The 19345-nt window shown below is 46.3% G+C and overlaps 1 protein-coding gene across 1 annotated transcript in view; it reads right to left on the bottom strand.

Annotated features, from left to right (window-relative positions):
• Positions 1-19345, bottom strand: part of SLC24A3 (solute carrier family 24 member 3) — a 500867-nt gene that overhangs the window by 422327 nt on the left and 59195 nt on the right. Inside the window, exon 2 of the mRNA XM_047746163.1 lies at positions 19170-19298. Within this exon, the coding sequence (XP_047602119.1) occupies positions 19170-19298 (129 nt within the window). The remainder of the gene's footprint in view (positions 1-19169; positions 19299-19345) is intronic.

The raw sequence follows: 19345 nt of genomic DNA on the forward strand, positions 1-19345 counted from the left end.
ATTCATTCATTCCTTCAATCGTTCATCCAACAAAGATGAAAAAGCAGCCACCATGTTCTGGGTTATTCTGCAGACCCTGGGGATAGAAGAGTGAGCAAAACAGCCCTGGTGCCTGCCCACACAGGGTTTCGCACCTGCAGGCCAGGACTAGTACTTGTGGAAATCATGTGTCAACTCGACATTCGTGCCTGACGTTCAGCATAGAGGAGAGGAGAGCGCGGTGCTGGGAAGGGGCACCTGGGTGCGGCTGGGCTTTAAGTCCAGCTGGGCAGCTGTCTCTGGGTGCCGAAGGAATGCCTGACTCATGCGCCTGTCGGAGTTAAGGAGACTTGCAGACAGAGCACTTAGCCCAGCCCTGACCCCAAGGAGACACTCGATCCTATCTCTGGAAAGAACCTATGGATTTAAATCCTAGCTTAGCCATTAATGGATTTGCATCTGAACATGGGTTTGCATTAGATGTGTTGGCATCTGACATAATTATGTCTAACAGCTGAGCAGGGACTGAATCGGGTCCAATTCTTGATGTGTTGTTCAAACACACTGACAGGAGATGGATTTTTTTTTCTTTTCTTTTAACATTTTTATTTCTTTGTGAGAGAGAGAGAGAGCGAGCATACATGTGCACAAGTTGCGGGGAGGGGCAAAGGGAGAGAGAAGCAAACTTCCCACTGAGCAGGGAGCCCAAGGCAGGGCTTGATCCCAGGACCTCAGAGAAGGAGACAAACCATGAGAGACTCTGGACTCCAGGGAAACAAACTGAAGGTTACAGAAGGGAGGGGGGTGGGGAGATGGGGTAACTGGGTGATGGGCATTAAGGAGGGCACCTGTGGAGCTGAACCCTGTGTGTGATGTGCAACTAATGAACCACGGAACACTACATCACAAACTAATAATGTATTATATGCTGGCTAATTGAACTTAATTAAAAAAATAGCGATTGCTGCCCTTAAGCTAAAATATAAGACAAGATGTAAATAAATTTAAGTTAGTGATCACTTAGAAATATATTTAATGAACATACTTCTTTCCTAATATATAGAGACTGAGGTTTTCAGAGTCCAGAAGGTAACCAGGATGGTGGGGGGTCTCTCCCAGCCATGCCATATGATGTAGGGGTGGGAAGAGAGCTCAAAAAACTGGAGACACCAAAGCCTGAATATCCTTGGTATCTGACCTCAGAGGGACACCATGAGGAAAAGGAAGAGGATTTATTTTGTAGAATTCTGAATGCCTAAAAGGAAGATCACTTTGGTTCAGCACGAGGAAGGTAATTTTCATGATCCTGGTTGCCCAAAGGAATAAAGGCCTCTAACAGGAGGTGGGGTGAGCTCCCTGTCCCTGAGGCTATGCAATGACATGATGCAGGACCATTTTCAGGCAATGCCGTAAAAAGAACTCGGGCATTATATGGAGTCCTGGGCCACAAGACTTTTTTTAGAGTGTCTGAGTGTTGAGAGTTTATGACCCTTAACGTCCGGTCTCCGGAGAAGATAAAACCACCACACAGGTACACCGGTCCGGCCTGATCCAGTAATATCTGTGAATCCTTTAATAGTACCTCTGATTTCATAAGACCTTTGCAGATTTTTCAAAGTTCTCTCACATGCATTTTTTTTTTTTTTTTTTTTTACATCTCTCCCAAGACAGTGAAGAAATGGTGGATCCACTCCCAGGCTGAAGGAGGAGAAGCACAGAGAAGAAGTGAGAGGGGAGACCCCCAGCTGGCCCCACAGGGACCCACCCTCCCCAGGACTGGAGCGCCGGAAGAGCTGGCAGGGCCACACTCCTGTGCACCCTCTAACAGGCCACTTGCCCCTGGAGGAGGTCAGACCAGGGAGGTCATGACAATAAAGCAAGTTCAGGGTGCAGAGTCAGCCCCAGAAGCCCAGAGCATTGGGAGGACATGCAGGGCTGCTCCCCACCACTGCTGACCCAGTGCTCACAGCCAGACCCAGAACGGGGCTCTTAGTCCCCAGCCTCCTGAGGCTGAAAGAGCTGGAAACCTCATGCATCTTTAGGCCAAGCTGGCAACAGCTGTAGACTCTGAGAAACAGGTCCACTCTTGTCTCTTCTCCCCAGACATTGATTTCCCAGGGAGCAAGAAGTGAGTCACCACACCCGATAAAAGCAGATCCTTTACTGGCCCTGAAACTTCTTTGGCAATGGGGCCATGGGTATATGATTGTCCCAGTCACCATGGCTGCATAATAAAACAGCCCAAACTGGCAGACCCAAGAAGCAATGATCACTAATTGTTTTCATCTCTGCAGTTCCAGGGGTGGCTCATCTCGGTCAGCCAGTTCTCACTCGGGATGGCACATGGTTGCCGTTCGATGGAGGCTAGGACTGGAGTCATCTAGAAGGTGTCTTCGCTTGTGGGTCTGGTTGTTGATGCTGGCTGTCAGCGGTCACACAGGACCGTGGCTGGGGCTGTTGCCAGGAGCACTTGCAGGCGGTCTCTGTGATGCCCAGGCTTCCTCTCATCATGGTGGTCTGGGACCAAGGGCAACTGTCCCAAGGGAGAGAGCTGAGTGGACGCTGTATTGCCTTTCATGACACAGCTTTGGAAGCCACACAACTTCTGCCACAGTCTATCTGTCAGGAGTAGGTCGTGAAGGCCAGCTATACTCTAAAGCAGGAGAATGAGTGTCTAACCTCGTCCCAGGAGAAATATCAAAGCACCTGTGGTCATGGTTTAAAACACTATAAGGTATAATCCTTCCTCCCTGGCTAAAAACTGCATTCCACAGCCTCACAGCCTTGGAGGGATCTAAATGCCTCCAGTTCCAGGTGGGAATTACTTCCCCTTGTGCCAGGTTTTGGGCTGAAGAACCTTACTCAGTTGGATATGCTTTTTTCTAGAAGCCTTTTGGAAGACCTACATTGGGGGCGCTCTGGAATATGAAAACATATAGGCCCTAAAGACCAGGGCTCTCAGGTTTTCTACTTTAAACATACTGAGTCAAGATGATTTGGTGTGAAATATGGACTCCATTTGATACAAGATAGAGCCCGGTGAGGAATTAAATGATTACCTGAGGACCCGGATCGATTTGGTTTCACTCTGAAGCCAGAAAAGCCCATGTATTCCCCTAAATAACACCCATGCTGGAGACTAAAGTATGGGCCACATGTTGGTGGTGGGGCCACATTTCCTAATTTCTAGTCAGGGTTTAAATGGAATCTTCTCCCTGGATTTACATAATTTCCGGGCCCCAGAGCCCAGCAACACTTCTAGAAGTAACTTTTCCTTTCACTGATTGCAAAACAAAAAGATCTGCCTGGTGAGCAGAGGCTCTGCTTGCTTCTGGAAGGAGCTTAGGCAGGATTTTCTTGGTGGGTTCCTCTTTTTTCTATTTTGACATGTTCTGAGCTTCCCCGGGGTCCCTGGAAGTCTGACACGTGCATGGAGGCAATCTTAGGTGAAGGAGGAAGGAAGGCATGTTTCCTGGTTTCATGAAAGCCCTCTGCTCGCAGACCCTGGCTTGAAAAGCTTCCTTGGTTCCTGCAGCCTGAGCCTGCTGCCTGTAGCATGAGCAGTCAGCACTTGTACAAACCCACATTATGACACAGTGAAAACTAACGGGGTGAGTCTGAGTGCCTGCGTCTGTCAAGACAAACCCATGCACACACAGAGGAAGTGCAAAGTGCCGTTATGAGGTCTTCCTGGTTTAGGATGAGCTTTCCAACCCATTTTACAACACAAAACCGCTTCGTGGGAAAGAAGGAAGTCAGTGTTTAGCAATCACAGCTGACGCCCCCTCATCTTCTTCTGAGCAGCTGGGTACCCAGTGCCCCAACTTCCAGCGGCCCACACCCACACTCCTTCCCCTGGGCCTGGTCCCTGGTCAAGGACGCTGCTCTGCCTAGGTGAGGGGCAGGTTAGGTATGTGGGAGCTGGTGTATACATACCCCGGCTCCCTCACCCCTGAGGGGGAGACCTCCAAGGCATCTTCTATACCCTATTGTCTCCAGTGGTAATTGTGACATGTGAACATTGGCTACCTTGCCTCCCTCCCCGGCTCACTTCCCTTACTCCGTGGGAGTTTCCTGGGATCACCTCCCAGATAAACTACAAGCACCCAAACCCTTGTCTCGGCGTTTGCTTCAAAGGGAACCAGAACTGAGTCGAGAGAGTTGATGGCTACAGCATGAAATTAACTATCACCTAGGGTGTTCCTCATTGGGTCCGTGGCTTGTGCCTCTCAATTACTACTCCAAATCAACCTGTGTGTCAGTAACCGCAGACAAGCAGACAAAGAACATAAACAAATGAAGACTTATGCTGACAAAGGGTTCCACTGGGACAGAACTTGTTTGGGAAAATGAGGATCTCACCCTTTCCAAAGATACTAACACACACACACACACACACACACACACACAGTTCCCACTTGAATGTAGGGCTGGTCCTGTTTCCTGACTAGGCATCTACCTCCCAAGGAGGTGCTTAAAGAGAGAAGGTCTTTCTCTGATGCTGTTGGTGAGGAGAAGCATGCCCAGCTCCTGCAGGAAAGAATGCCACAAAGGCCTCCTGGAAGCAGCTTCCCCGGCAGAGTGCACATGGCTGTTTACTCAATGAACCAGACCGTTTTCTCCACCTTCATGGTTCGGCTTCTCCCACTTCTTTTTGTAGCTGAGTAACCGAATATGCAGGGCTGCCTCCAGAGGCCTTAAGGAAGATCTCCTCTCCCGCGTCCTCCCTCTTCCCTTCCTACAGCCAGAAGGCTTCTGGGTCCAGTTCACGGTTCTGCTCTGGAGGCAAGAGAGAGGATGGGACTAGGGATGACTGGCTTTCATCTCTATCTAGACCCTGGTCAACCAAAGCTTGTACTAATTTTCCAGACATTGGAAAGATCTCTTTGGAGGTTGATCTAAAATAAGTTTCTAAGAGAAGTAATCAAAATCTACAAAGCATTTCCTGGAGAGAAATATACTTCATCTATGAACATTTACATGGGAAGTGTGTCACATATGTAAATGTAATCCATGTACAGAGATGTTTATTAATGTGTGTGTGTATGCATGTATAATAAATGTTGTAGCTCTACACACAAAAACACGGATGAATCTCAAAAACAGTGTGCCAACAAAGAAGCCTTACATCAAGGATAAACACAGATATTTTATAATTCTTGTATATAAAATGCTAGAATAGGTGCAAGCTTTTCTATGGTGCAAGAAATCAGAAGAGTGATTATGTGAGGGTGGGCTGGGGGGTTTCCTGGGAAGGGGCATGAAGGGGCTTCCTGGGATGATGTATGTCCTAAATCCTGACAGAGGTTGGGAGCACTGCTGTATGCATCTGTCAGAACTCACTGATGGTGCACAAAAAATTCGTGCACTTCATTGTGTAGAAATGTTACCCAAAAAGGGCAAGCAATAGACTCTAGTTAATGACATGCATGCTAACCTATGGGAGAGGGAGAGTATTTATTTCTGCAAATGACTTTGAAATACACTCAAATGAAATAGGACAGATTGATGGATGGGTACAAGGTGGGCTAGATGAGTAAATGTGTGAGAAAGCCAACAGAATAAAATGTAAATGACAGAACCTAGGGATTGAGTCTGTGGGCTTTCACTGTAAAAGCCCTTCCATTTTTCTGTATGTCTGCAAATTTCTATAATAAAATGCTGGAGTTTAAAACAAAACCAAAAAAAAATGCTGAAGATAATGTTTTTGAGCCTGGATGGGGATAGAGGGAATACAAATTTGTAAAAAAAACAAACAAAACAACAACAACAACAAAACCAGCACATGAAATTGTGGCACTGAAAAAGCAATCATTCTAGATTCATAATGGCTACTATTGACAGACTGTGCACCCTTGGGAGCCACCAAGTACCAAAGTATTCATGCTTGGCCCCATTAAAGGAAACATCTTTTTGTAAGCCACAAACACACAATGATTCCTGCAAGGGGGCCAATGTTCTGTATGAAATTAGGGTCGATGGGTAAAAACATCTGATTACAGGGAGGGGTACAGCAGTATTACGATCTTCCTTCCTTTAAATTCATCAAATTAGAATTTAACAAATTGATCTCATACTTGTGGTTAAAACAGCACAGGCAGTGGGGGAATTTGGTCTCTGGAATATGGAAGGACCATTGCCCATGGAACATAGGTCATCTCTTTTCACATGATTTGACTTAAAGTTATGTCCAAAGGGCAGACTCGCATGGTGACAAGTGGACAGAACCGAGCACAGAACAAGTCCAGCTCCTTTCCCACCTTCTCACTGCCCTTCACTCCCTCTTCCTTCATCCGCTGACGTCCATTCCGTACAGCCAAGCTTGCATCTCAAAATTCCCATTACCAGTGATTTTCCTGTGGATTTTCCCAGTACAGACCACTATGAATGCAGCTAAGTGGCATTCCCTTTCCCCAAAAAAGACCCACTGGGAGACTGAGGCTTATGCCAACAGGCTGTTCATGGGCAGCATGGAGGATCTGACAACTAAGAATATTTTTACTTTCCACCTAGGTACGACAGGCATATTTCAGAGATACTGCAGGTTCAATTCCAGACCACGGTGATACAGTGAGCGTCTCAGGAAAGTGAATCATATGACTATTTTTGGTTTCCCAGTGCATATGGAAGTTATATTTATACTCTACTGTAGTCTATTAAGCATGCAATGGTATTATGCCAAAAGATGTGTGTAACTTAATTAAAAAATACTTCATTGCTTAAAAAGGCTAACCATCATCTGAGCTTTCGGCACGTTGTAATCACTGACCACCATCACAAATATAATAATTAAAAAGTTTGAAATACTGTGAGAATTACCAAAATATGACAGAGACGCGAAGCAAGTAAATGTCACTGGGAAAATGGTGCCGACCGACTTGCTCATCATCCAAGCATTGCCACAAACTTTCAATTTGTTAAAAAAAAAAAATGCAGTATCTCTGAAGTAGAATGAAGTGAAGTACAATAAAATGAGGTGTGTGTACAATATGAGGACATGTCAGATCCATTCACTGTCCTCCTGCAGTAGAAATCTCCAAGCCCTAATCGATGCGTGGGTAATAACCACAACCTCCCACACATCACTAATTGAGGCCCTGCATGCGAAATCCCTTGGCACATACTGGGCGTTCAAAATATGGGCATCCATTCATGGGCTGAGCACCTGCTCTGTGTCACTCTCCATACTGTATTCCATGGGCTCTTCCTGGCAAAACTTGCTGTTTGAATTTTCCCACTTCACAGGGGAGGAAACCAAGGCTTTGAGAGGTTCCATGACTGGTCCAGGATCCCATAGTCCCCAAGCATCAAAACAGGACTCCTTTCCAGGTCTGTGGAACCCTGGTCTGCCTCCCCACCTCTACCCTCCATACAGAAGTACTTTTTAATTATAAACCGCGGGCACCCCTTATCTCCTGATTGTCTCAATGACCCCAACGCAGGGTGGTAACTCCAGGCACCTTTTTACTGACTGAGGTGATGGAAGCTTAACTGAGTCCAGCCTGACTCCTCAGACCCCAGTCCTATGCTGCTCCTAGAGCAACTTGTCCCCAGTCCTCCGCATCCTGATCTCTTCCCTTTCTGAGCCCAGTGCCCCTGATCCCAATGGCATGGACACTGGGTAAGCCCTGCAGGCTCCGGGCTGGGAAGCCAGGCTCAGCTCTGTGCACAAAGGCCTTGGCAGGGATGGACAAGACAAGACACTGGGCGGGGCTCATGTCTATTTCATTCAAAGTCCGCTTCTAAAAAAAGGCTGCTAATCTTTAATTCAGGGATTTTATTGTTCTATTATAGAAATTTCAGCCAAACTAATGGTTTAAACTATATCAGGAACTTCAGAAGTGCCAATATAAAAACCCAGACATGTACTTATTTAACCTTACTCTCCAAGGTGGAATGTGAAATTGTTATGGGCATGAATGGGGTCTGACCCCATGAATACAGACTGGAGGGGTGGCCATTGGCCTACAGGCCATAGGGAGCCCCCAGGTAGGAGGAAGCAATAGGCTGGGTGCCTGTTGCCCGAGTGTGTGATCTGTGGAAGGCACACTCAGTGAACTCAGACATGCCCTCCCCATAGCTCTCAGCCACACTGCTCCACTTACACACACAGCCTGTTTTCAGAAGTCTGAGGCCCAGAGAAGATGCTGTGAGCTTCTGGGGAGAGAGGCTCTGCCTGGGCCTCATCCTACCCTGAAGCTCCCAGAGTCTACCCCATGCCTGAGCATGTCCTAGTCAGGTCAGAATTGGAGTGCCCAGGGAGAGGCAGTCAACACCCCAAGGCCTCAGGCCCCCAGTCAGCCCTGGGTCAGCCCAGAGGTCCCAGACAGCTCAGGGGTCTGAGAAGGAGGGAGAAAGGGAGTGGGAGAGGTGAGCACCCAGCAACCAACCAAGATCTAGAACACAAGATGAGATTCCCTGAAAGGTAAGGCAGGTACGTTCCCACCCAACCCTCACAGAAATACATTTTATTTATTTTTTTAGAGATGGGGAGCGAGAAGGTGGGGAGAGGAAGAGAGAGAAAAAGAGAGAGAGAATCGTATGCAGGCTCCATGCCAGCACAGAGCCTGATGCACGGCCTGATCTCATGTCTCTGAGATCATGACCTGAGCTGAAATTAGGAGTCGGACACTCAACTGACTGAGCCACGCAGATGCCCCCAGCTGGACATTTTAAAATACAGCTAGGTGGGGACGCCTGGGTGGCTCAGTTGGTTAAGCAGCTGCCTTCGGCTCAGGTCATGATCCCAGCATCCTGGGATCGAGTCCCACATCGGGCTCCTTGCTCATCAGGGAGCCTGCTTCTCCCTCTGCCTCTGCCTGCCATTCTGTCTGCCTGTGCTTGCTCTCTCTCTCTGACAAATAAATAAATAAAATCTTAAAAAAAAAATACAGCCAGGTGAAACTCCATCCTGGTGTTTCTTGGGGTTAGAGATCTCAGAAACAAAACCCAGGGACCCCCAAGATGGAGCCTAAAGTGAACAACCATCTGTGTGACTCACAAGGAATGAATGAATGAAAGCAGAAGGAGTGAGGAACCTACAGCAAGATAGGTCTGGTGTCTTATATTTGCCTGACACCGTCACTCTGGCTGGTTGGTTGGTTGGTTGGCTGGCTGGCTGTTGGCTGGGCTCACCCACCCAGTTCTCTTCCTCTCGACCAGATTCCCATGGCCAGCTTTCCAGAGCCAGCCAGTGCATGGATGTTGGTGGCCGCAGGCTGTGGTCTCAGCCCTGATGGCACCCTGGCCTCAGCCGGGAGCTTTCAAACCCCTGAAGCCTGATCTTCAGTCCCAGAGACTCGAGTTGGTCTGGGGTGGGGCCTGGATTGAAAGTCTCTCTAGGGGACTCCAGTGAGCTAAGCCAGGCTTCCTCACACTCCAGTGGACCTCATAGGCCCCTGGAGAGCTTGTGAGAACACAGAGGGCTAGGCCCACTTCCCGGCAGCTCTGGCCAGGAGGTCTCAGGTTGAACCCATGAATGTGCATTTCTGACAAGCTCCCAGAGCTGCTGCTGCTGGTCTGCCACACTTTGAGAAGAGCCGCCCTAAGGCACCTGAGAGCACTTGCACGAGAGCACAGTGGTGTCCTCCTGGTGATCCCATGATTTCAGACTCTATACATACACGAGTGAGGGGACACAGCCCAGCCCTGTGGCCAGAGGCAAGAAAGGCTGGGAGGTGCGGGTCCTCACTCGACTGCCAACCAGAGGTGGACCCTGGAGATGCCCCTTCATGCCCCTCAACCTTAGTCCTGGCTTCATCCGTGAAATGGGTTTATCTGTGGCACAAGATCATTCTGGAATGTGTGATTCAAGAAAAAGTCCCCCAGTCACCTCAGGTATGCTGTAGCACCACCAAGGAGGCAGAGGCAGGCAAGAATAAGCTCCCATGGAGCGGGGGATGGAGCCAGGGCCACAGGGAGGAAGTGGCTGTCACTGCCACTGTCAAAAGGTCATACAGGTACAGCTGAGGGGTGCACAGCGGCCAGGAGGGGACGGACCCTTGAGAAGACCCCACAGCATTCCCGGCCACCCCCTCCAGTGCCCGTGGCCTCCACACACACAGGGAAGCTCCATGTTCACTGCTCTGGGGGGACCTGGCAAACTGTCCATATGTGGGCCATACTCATACCCATATGTGGGCCGACCATACTCATCAGCCCCTCATGGGTGCTTCACTCTCTAACCCCAAAGGGAAGCCATTCCAGGTATAAGAAAGACTGGGCAGGTGATCCAGATACCTAGAGGCTCTGGGACAAGGAGTTAGTCCAGACCAGTGGGTTTCAAGCATCTTTATGGGGATGAATATGACCTCTTCTACTTTACACGTGTCCCTAACACGTGGACAGACAATGCTGAAGGTTTTTGATCATGTGTCTATGCATGAGAGAGAAAACAGAAAGGGGCAATACCTGAGTTACCGGGCCCTAGGCCAGGACTGATGTTAAAAAATATTTAATAGACACTAGTTTTTTTTTTTTTTCCTTTAAAGATTTTATTTATTTGTCAGAGAGAGAGGAGAGCGAGCGAGCACAGGCAGACAGAATGGCAGGCAGAGGCAGAGGGAGAAGCAGGCTCCCCGCCAAGCAAGGAGCCCGATGTGGGACTCGATCCCAGGATGCTGGGATCATGACCTGAGCCGAAGGCAGCTGCTTAACCAACTGAGCCACCCAGGCGTCCCTAGACACTAGTTTTAATAAGGCACAGGCACATCTGGGGGAAAGGTCAGGGGAGCAGAAAAAGAGGTGGGGATATCATTCTCACCTTCACCTCTCCTCCAGGCCACCTGAAGCACCAGTCCCAAGACCTAGAGCAGGAGGCGGCAACAAACGTTCCCATACAGGGCCACTGAGTAAATACTTCAGGCTTTGCAGGACCCGAGATCTAGGCTGCAATAGTCAGCTCTGCCTTCCTACAGCAAAGGCAGCCCACAGACAACATGCAGATGGACATGTACGGCTGTGTTCCAGTAAAACTTTATTTATAAAAATGGTCACCAGGCCAGATTTGGTCAAGGGCCATAGTTAGCTAGACCCTGACTTGAGGAAAAGGGTTTGGAATCAAGAATCCCTAAGTTTCTGTCCACATTTATGACTATGACTCAATTATTTAACCCAACCAGTCTCAGTCTAGATCTAATTTATCTATCAACAATATAGTCATTCTTGGCCTTCAGGTATTTTTGTTCCAGGAGCCAAACATGTTCCAATGAACTAGTGAATGTAAAAATGCTTTGAGAGTCTAAGCTCCTGTGCAAATAGGCCCATGAAAGCATCTAAGAGTAGAGCTTATCACCCTTCCCCTGTGTTTCGGGAAGATTCTATGCACCGTTCATTGGATTAGTCTGCCCAGGCTACTTTTAAAGAATGGGGCTTTTAAGAATGTCTCAGGAAATAAGTCCTAAAGGGATGCTGAAGCTGGAAGAAATAAATAGCATCTGGCCTCTCCTCCCAGAACTGGAAGCTGTGAAACCCTTCATTAGTGTGCAGAAGAAAATCCTGTACTCCTTATTTCATCCTGTGTGTCTCTAGAGTGGCCTCTGAGGCCAGGAAACAGCATTAGTCAGAAGCTTCCTGGATAATCTCTTGACATGTCTCATTCACACAGCCATGAGAATGCCGTACTGGGGCCAAATTGCACTCAATAAGCTATCCATCCTTAAAATAATCTTCATAATTCTAGAACCTTCATGTTCTAGGGCGCCTCAGAGTGTTGCAAAGGCCCTAAAAATGACCTCTGTGGGTCTGCCTTCCATTATATTTCAGTAACGAAGGTAACGCAGCTACCATTTAATAAGCACATACTATGAGGTTGCAGCTGTTTATGAAGCTTTCCTTAGCTCGTGATTACCACATCCCTGTGAAGTGGGCATCCTGACTGGCATTTTACAGACAGTGGAATTGGGGTTCAAAGAATTTAAGACACTGGTTGGCACCACAGAGGTTGAAAGTAATGGAATTGAGATTGAGGATCTCCTCTGAAACCTAAGCTCTTACGTTACTGCCAATGGCTTCATGCATCAAACACGCGTTATTTTTCCTAGGGTTCTTGTATTTACAAAGAAGAGACACAAAATGCGAAGAGTCACAACTGGGACAATTCTTACCTCAACCAAGGTGAGAGGAAGAGTCAAATTGCACCACCTTGACCAAGTGAGAATCAGGAAGGTCAAACCAAGAGCTAAGCCCACCTCAAAATATGTCAGTCTGGCCTATGATTTTTCTGTAGAGGATAAAATATGACTTTACTAATAAGATAGGCATAAAGGAAAACTGAGAAGTCTTTTTTTTTTTTTTTTTTCAAAAAGAAACAAATTTGGGGGAAGAAATAAGGTAACAAAGACTAGCTAGCTGTTCACCAGATCTCTCTCTTATTTGAGGGCACTCTGCTAATATATACAAATCCCAGCCTCCTTGGAAGTGAGGAGTTGTCATGTGACTGAGCCCTGGCCAGTGGTGTGTGAGCAGGAGTGAGGATCTAATCCCTTAAACTCAGCTATGCACAGTCTTCCATGCCTGTGCCTCTGAAAGCAGAGAGGAGCACAACACCCTGGGGAACTAAGTGTAAGCCTGGGAAAGTCTCGAAACGGAAGGCTTCAGAATCCATGGACCATCTCTTGCAATAGGGCCACCCAAAGGCCAGAACCTTCCATGAGAATGAAATCTTTAACTCTGTGTTAAACTCTCACATCTGCAGGACTTATTTGTTACTGCAGCTACCCTTACCCAATCTAATTCAGTAAGGAGTCTGATACAAATTAAAGAGCGGATCACAATAAGTTCCTAACTTATTGAACTTAAGAGTGTCAACAGCTATTATGTGAATCATTAGGAAAATCATAACTGCAGAGAAACACTGCTGAAAGCTCTGTAAGCTAGTTCAATAAGGAATAGATTTTAAGACTTTTAAAAAGAAACCTTAGTTCTTTTTTTTAAAGATTTTTAAAATTTATTTGACAGAGAGGGAGAGAGAGAGCAAGTGCACATGCACAGGCAGGGGGAGCAGGAGAGGGAGAAGCAGGCTTCCCACAGAGCAGGGAGCCTGACATGGGGTTCAATACCAGGATCTCAGGATCATGACCTGAGCCGAAGGCAGATGCTTTACCAACTGAGCCACTCAGGTGTCCCTAAAAAAACCTTAGTTCTTTCCTGGGTTCAAACCCAGGGATAAAACACAGAGGCAATCTGAGATTTGCTATTCTTAATATTTTGTATATATTCTGTTAAATAAAAAAATATATCTTATATATGCATATTACATGTATATATGCATATATATGTATGTATTTTTTTTCCTTAAGTAAGGGCCACAGCCAGTGTGGAGCCCAATGCTGGGCTTGAACTCACAACTCTGAGATCAAGACTTGAGCTGAGATCAAGAATCTAACACTTAAACCACTGAGCCACCCAGGCACCCCTAAAATGTATGATTAAAGTTAATTTTACCTGCTTCTTTTTACCTTTTTAATGTAGCTAGTAGAAAATTTAAAACTACATCTGTAGCTTGTATTCTAATTCTACAGGACAGTGCTACACCAAATCATGTAGATGTCAGGCTAATTATCCACATGTTTTGAGTATCTATGTATGGAAGTTTGGTGGCAGAGGGCTCTAACCTGTTTCTGACAAGTGCTGTGACCTTAAGAAAGTCATCCATCCCCTCTGGATCTTTTTTTTTTTTTTCATGTAAGAGATGAGAGATTCGGACTTTTCATATTTTGTAGATTGGTCATGCCCAGCCCTATGATTATAGACCAACTGGCCTTTTTAAAAAAATTTTTATTTAAATTCCAGGTAACGGGGGCGCCTGGGTGGCTCAGTGGGTTAAGCCGCTGCCTTCGGCTCAGGTCATGATCTCAGGGTCCTGGGATCGAGCCCCGCATCGGGCTCTCTGCTCAGCGGGGAGCCTGCTTCCTCCTCTCTCTCTACCTGCCTCTCTGCCTGCTTGTGATCTCTCTCTGTCAAATAAATAAATAAAATCTTAAAAAAAAAATTCCAGGTAATGAACACACCAAGCAATATTAGTTTCAGGTGTGCCTATATTGATTCAACACTTGCATACATCACCCAGGGCTCATCACGGCATGTATGCTCCTTCATCCCCATCACCTATACCACTCATCCCCCCACCCACCTCCCCAGACCAGCTGGCCTTGATGTTATGGTTTAAAGTAAAAAACCAGTAGGACTCCAGCACTTAACTTTGTTCATGACCTGCAACCTGAACCAGTCTGTGCTGCTTCCCAATCTGTGGACATACTCATCCCTTGAACTTACCCATATTGCTTCACTTATATGGATCTCTGGCTTCCCTCCTCTACTACAATTCATACTTGGTTCTCAGATCATGTACTTCCTGGACATTCTAGTAGACACCTGATCCAGTAAATACTCCCAGCATGCCCCAAAGGTACCTACAGCATAGGCCCAAGGATCTTAGATCCAACTAAGCCACACAGAGAGAGGGAGATGAGCCCTTTTTCAAAAGAACATCCAGTGATCTCAGAGTGAGACCCATGCCAAAGGCTATCATTTTAAATAGCTCTTTCTTCCAAAGTTTATTTGAAGGAGGCGTTTTGAGGAAAAGCTCATTTCCTTAAAACATCAAAGAACTAAAAACCAAAAGATGATAGATTTTTTTGGAGACAGACTTCGAAGTGTATAAATAAAATTCTGCAAAGTGTACGAATAAATACTACAAAGAGTTCATTTCTGCTACAGTTGTCCACCACTCTCAATATTACATTTAGCTAACTTAATTTTCCATGGATAAAATTTATTCAAAGTTAAATTTCACTTAATAGGTCATCTGAGTAAACAGTTTCAAGTGTTATTTGCCAAAAAACAATATGTTTCCAGGCTCTAAATGAAATCGGCAGTGTCAGGCTAAGAAAACAACCTTAAAAATTCACAGAGGACTGGAACAATTGCAGAAAAATTGGAGCCCAAAGCTTCGTCTTTTTCATGCAGTTCTGGAGGCACAAAAAATTACCAATTTCCACCAAAACCATGTCTTGGAGGGGCAAGGAAAAATGCCATTTAAAAAAAATCCAAAATACTGCAAAACAACATGTCTTTAAAGTGGCAGCTGCCATATGAAGAATGTGTCATCTTTGTGTTACCACACCAACCAAAGACAACACTGACATTATATTAAGCACCCTGCATCCTGATTGTCCCCTGGGCGGGTACTCTGGGCACCTAGTTTTCAGAAGAAGGCAAAGAGGGAGATGGGGGATGGGGCAGGGGAGGGGTAGAGGAGAAGAGGAAAGGGGAGAGAGGGTCCAAGGAGGGGGCAAGGTATGACATGGAATTTTGTAAATGCAAAGAAGTTATTCAGGAAAACGGAGCAGGGCAACTTGGGGTGGATGTCTTCATGAATCTCTCTTCTTGCAATGTTGTGGAACTACTGGATTTGTAAAGTGGAAGAAGTAGAAAGGATAAATTAGTTGCAAGCCTATTTCACAGATGAGGAAATTGACACCTGAAAAGCAAAGCAAGCCCCTATCCTGAACAGATAGTACACCTAGGATGGAGATCATTCCATCTCCAGGCTCTGAATATACTTACTCTAATGGCACCTAAAGCCACAGGTTCCTAGAACACAGTCTGAGAAGCCCAGTGACATGATGAGTAGCACTAGGTGTACCTTATGACAAGAACCAAATTAATTCTTGCCTACAACCCTAACACCATTACTCACATGGTCATGGGCCATGCTGGCATCCCAAATGCTCAGGTCCCCTAGTAATAATCACTACTCTGAGCACAGAGGGAAGCCTGATGCATCATCTTTGGAAGTACACTCTTGTTCTGCTGACATCATCACAAAGTGGAAGGGAGGCCAGTCCAGAAACCACATGGCTTCCTTCCTAGCCTCTAAACTGAAGACTTTTGAGAGCAGACACTACTGCATTCAACCAGTACAAGCAATATTCATTGCCTCCAGGGCCCTCTGACCTCTTAGGGAAACCTGGGCGACTAGGCCTTGGCTCAGTCCAGCTCAGTCCTGCCCTCCCACAATAAGTTAGAAGTAGAGAATATGAATACTACTGAATTTAAATTCCAAATCCGATGTTATGAGTGCTGTTGCTCTCAACACTTTTGCATAAAATATCTGTTCTATGAAAACTGAGAAGCAGACTTCCAAGAGCATTCTGGAAAGAGCACCAAGTCTACTAGGGGTCACCTGTGTCTGTGTTCACATTTTGACCACGTTCTTGTAGAAAGAGAGCATTCCTCAGAGGTGATGTGCTTATTACCATAGCAAGATCTTTCAAGCTTTTATGTACTAGAAAATAGTGCTTGAACCTCTCAGCCCAGCTTCCTGATGGGTTAGACCTGGACCACCTGAGGATGTGGCCTGTTGACAGAACAAGATGAACTGAATGTGCCCATTCCTATGAGGAGGGGTTGGAGAAGGTAGTTCCATGACCCACCTGTAATGGAGGGATGGCTGCCCCTAACAGCCAGCAATTCATGAGGGAGCTCCTACTACAGAACTTCCACACACAGGGCACTAAGCTGGTCATACTTCATGACTTCATTACCAATTCTCACAGCAGTCATGAAAAGTCAGAATGATTACCTCGATTTCTCACAGAAGGAGAGAGAGGCTCAGAAAGCCTATTTTGCCCAAAGCCCACAGCTTCTAAGCTGGGATTCAAATCCAGGGAAGGGTGATTCCAAAACCCAGGAAGAGATGGGGCTCTCAAATCTACATGTCTACTTTATATCCTTGAGGTGCTTGCAATTAAGCTGGAAAGATGGCAGATGGAAGCTCTAGACCTGCCCATCCAATAGAACTTTGTGTGATGATAGAAATGGTCTACGATCTCCAATATGGTAGCCATGAGCCATACACAGCTATTAGGTGTTTGACATGTATCTAGTGCAGTTGAGAATCTGAATTTTTAATGTATTTAATTTGACTTAATTTGAATTTAAGTCACCACTGAGTGTCTATATTGGACAGCACAGTTAGAGACATTTTGTACCAAAAACATTTAGCAAAAAGAATGGTCACAGCAGCCTGGGATGGTCAAGGCAGGTCTGGTGAAGAACAGAGACTCCAGGCAGGCCCTTGCTGTGTCAGGACTTAAAAAAGACCCCTCCTGTTTCAGGCATGATCACCTTCCTTGTGGTCTTTGGCTCTGAGGTCCGGGCCCCAGAAATCAAGCCCAGTGCCCATACCCCCCAAATGAAGACACTGAGAATGTTCCCACTGAGTCTTTATTCTTTCTGGACTAGCTCTAAGCATTATGAGCTCTAGTTCTCCTCCTGCTACTCTCTAGAAGCCCTTCCTCCTCTCTCCCCCTGTGCCTTCCCTGTCAACACCAAAAACCTGGACATCTTTCTAGCAGGGGGCTGAGTCATTTCCTCTCTTAAAATGGTTTTAATGTGCTTTATTCTTCTACACCCATCACTCTGAAAAAGATGCTTCTTGATACAATGAGCAATGCCACTCACAGAGACAGCACCACTTCCCCCAACATACATCTCCCAACAGGGATCAGAAGCCCCTTCCATCACCACTGGCCCTGAGCATGGTGGCTGACCTCAACCCGAAACCAGTCACTGTACTGCGAGTGACTCCATTCTTTCCCATACCAAAGGTATACCAAAGGTGCCAACTGGCCTCCTAGTCTAGTCTTTCTAGTATTTCTAGTTTTCTGTATTTCTAGTATTTCTAGTCTTCTGACATCTCGCTTACCACCTGCCTCTTAGTTACCGGAAGACACTGAAAAATATTTGGCTACATGACCAGATCAGCAACCAGGGTTCTTGCTGCAGGGTTCCTTCTACAAAAGGCTCTGTTGGCTCAGTGTGCCACTCAAACCCATCACATCCATTTTTGCTTCTAGCTCATGGAGCAGCCATGTGCTTCACTAACCTTCAAGGGTATTCCTTCAGAGCATTTAGTAATAGCCACAGTAACCCCTGAATTCTCCAGCTTGAGGAATATAGATGATGTAGCATTATGGGTTGTTGTGGGTTTGGGATGGGGGGACTGCTGGTAATTGATTTTTAATTCTTTCCAGTTCTGCCTAGGAATGGACTATTAAAACTCTCAGTATGGTGGTGAAGGACACCTCTATCAAAAAAAAGGCAGATGCACAACTTCACAGAGCACCTTCTGTTTTCAAAGGTCTAAGGTTCTTTGGACTGCAATGAAGACTGTTTATATCTTTGCAGTGTAACACTAAAAATGAGACTGGCCTTTGGATGTGGGATCAACACATGGTTGAGCTCCTGACCCCTCAGAAGGGGCACGCATAGGGCCCAAGTTCCCACCATCCATGGAAGGGAGATCCCAGAGAGCCAAACAACCTAAATCAGGATTGGCAAAGTAGAGCACAGGCCTAATACCTCTCAATGCCTGTTCTGTATGGTCTGTGAGCTAAGAATGGTTTTTAAATGTGTAAAGGGTTATAAAAGGATGTTTTTTTTTTTTTTAAATAGAAACTATAGCCATGGCATATGGGTGGCAATGGCTAAAATATTTCCTGTCTGGCCATTTGTGAGACAAGCTTACTGACCGCTGGTTGAAACTAGCAAGGCCCTCAACCATCCAGAGGGTGCTTGCCTTTTCTGAGATTTGGTGGGCTGGGTTCTGATGATTCCAAGTCCCCTCTATTCCCTTTATGTTTGCTTTCCTTTCAAGATCAATATATTGGAGATAAAATGTTCCATAGCCTTCTGAGGAAAGACACAACAGATATCAAATATGACCACTGGTAAATGAATATTCACTTCTCCCAAAAAGACCAACAACATAGTTAAGGATATGGTTCCACCCCTGTTTCTTTACTGTGACAGAAACAAGGCTCCTGCTTAAAAACCACCCAGAGAGGATTCCAGGGATCAAAGCAAAGATGACCTGAGAACATCCTCACCCATCCTGCTCCCAACTCAGTTTCCCACTTGAGAGCACCAGCCCCCACATTCAATATCAGCACAGAATCATGAGGGTCTCTGACTTTGACTTACCTTTCACCCACGCCCTAGAACAAGAATGCAGAGGTAGAATCACACCCAGAATGTCCCCTTTCAGTTTCTTAGACACTTGCCCTAAATGTCCCTAAGATCTCTCTGGGTTAGAACTCAAAGGGAAAAGATGGCGTCCAGCTCTTCCTTAGTCATAACCAGAGAAAATGGGAGCCACTGCCCACAACAGCAGCTGTAACTGTTACCTGGTTCAGTGCAGTTCTTGCTGCTCCGGAGTCCTGCATCTTCTGAAGTCAGAGTGTCATTCACCTGCATTAACTTCCTCCCCACCGTCCACTGTCGGTCTTCCCCTAGGAGGTCCATGAAGTCGAGGTCTGGGGAAACAAAGAGCATAACCACACATCACTAACAGCTCAGTTTT

Source organism: Lutra lutra, chromosome 9 (genome assembly GCF_902655055.1).
Source record: "Lutra lutra chromosome 9, mLutLut1.2, whole genome shotgun sequence".
NCBI lineage: Eukaryota > Metazoa > Chordata > Mammalia > Carnivora > Mustelidae > Lutra > Lutra lutra.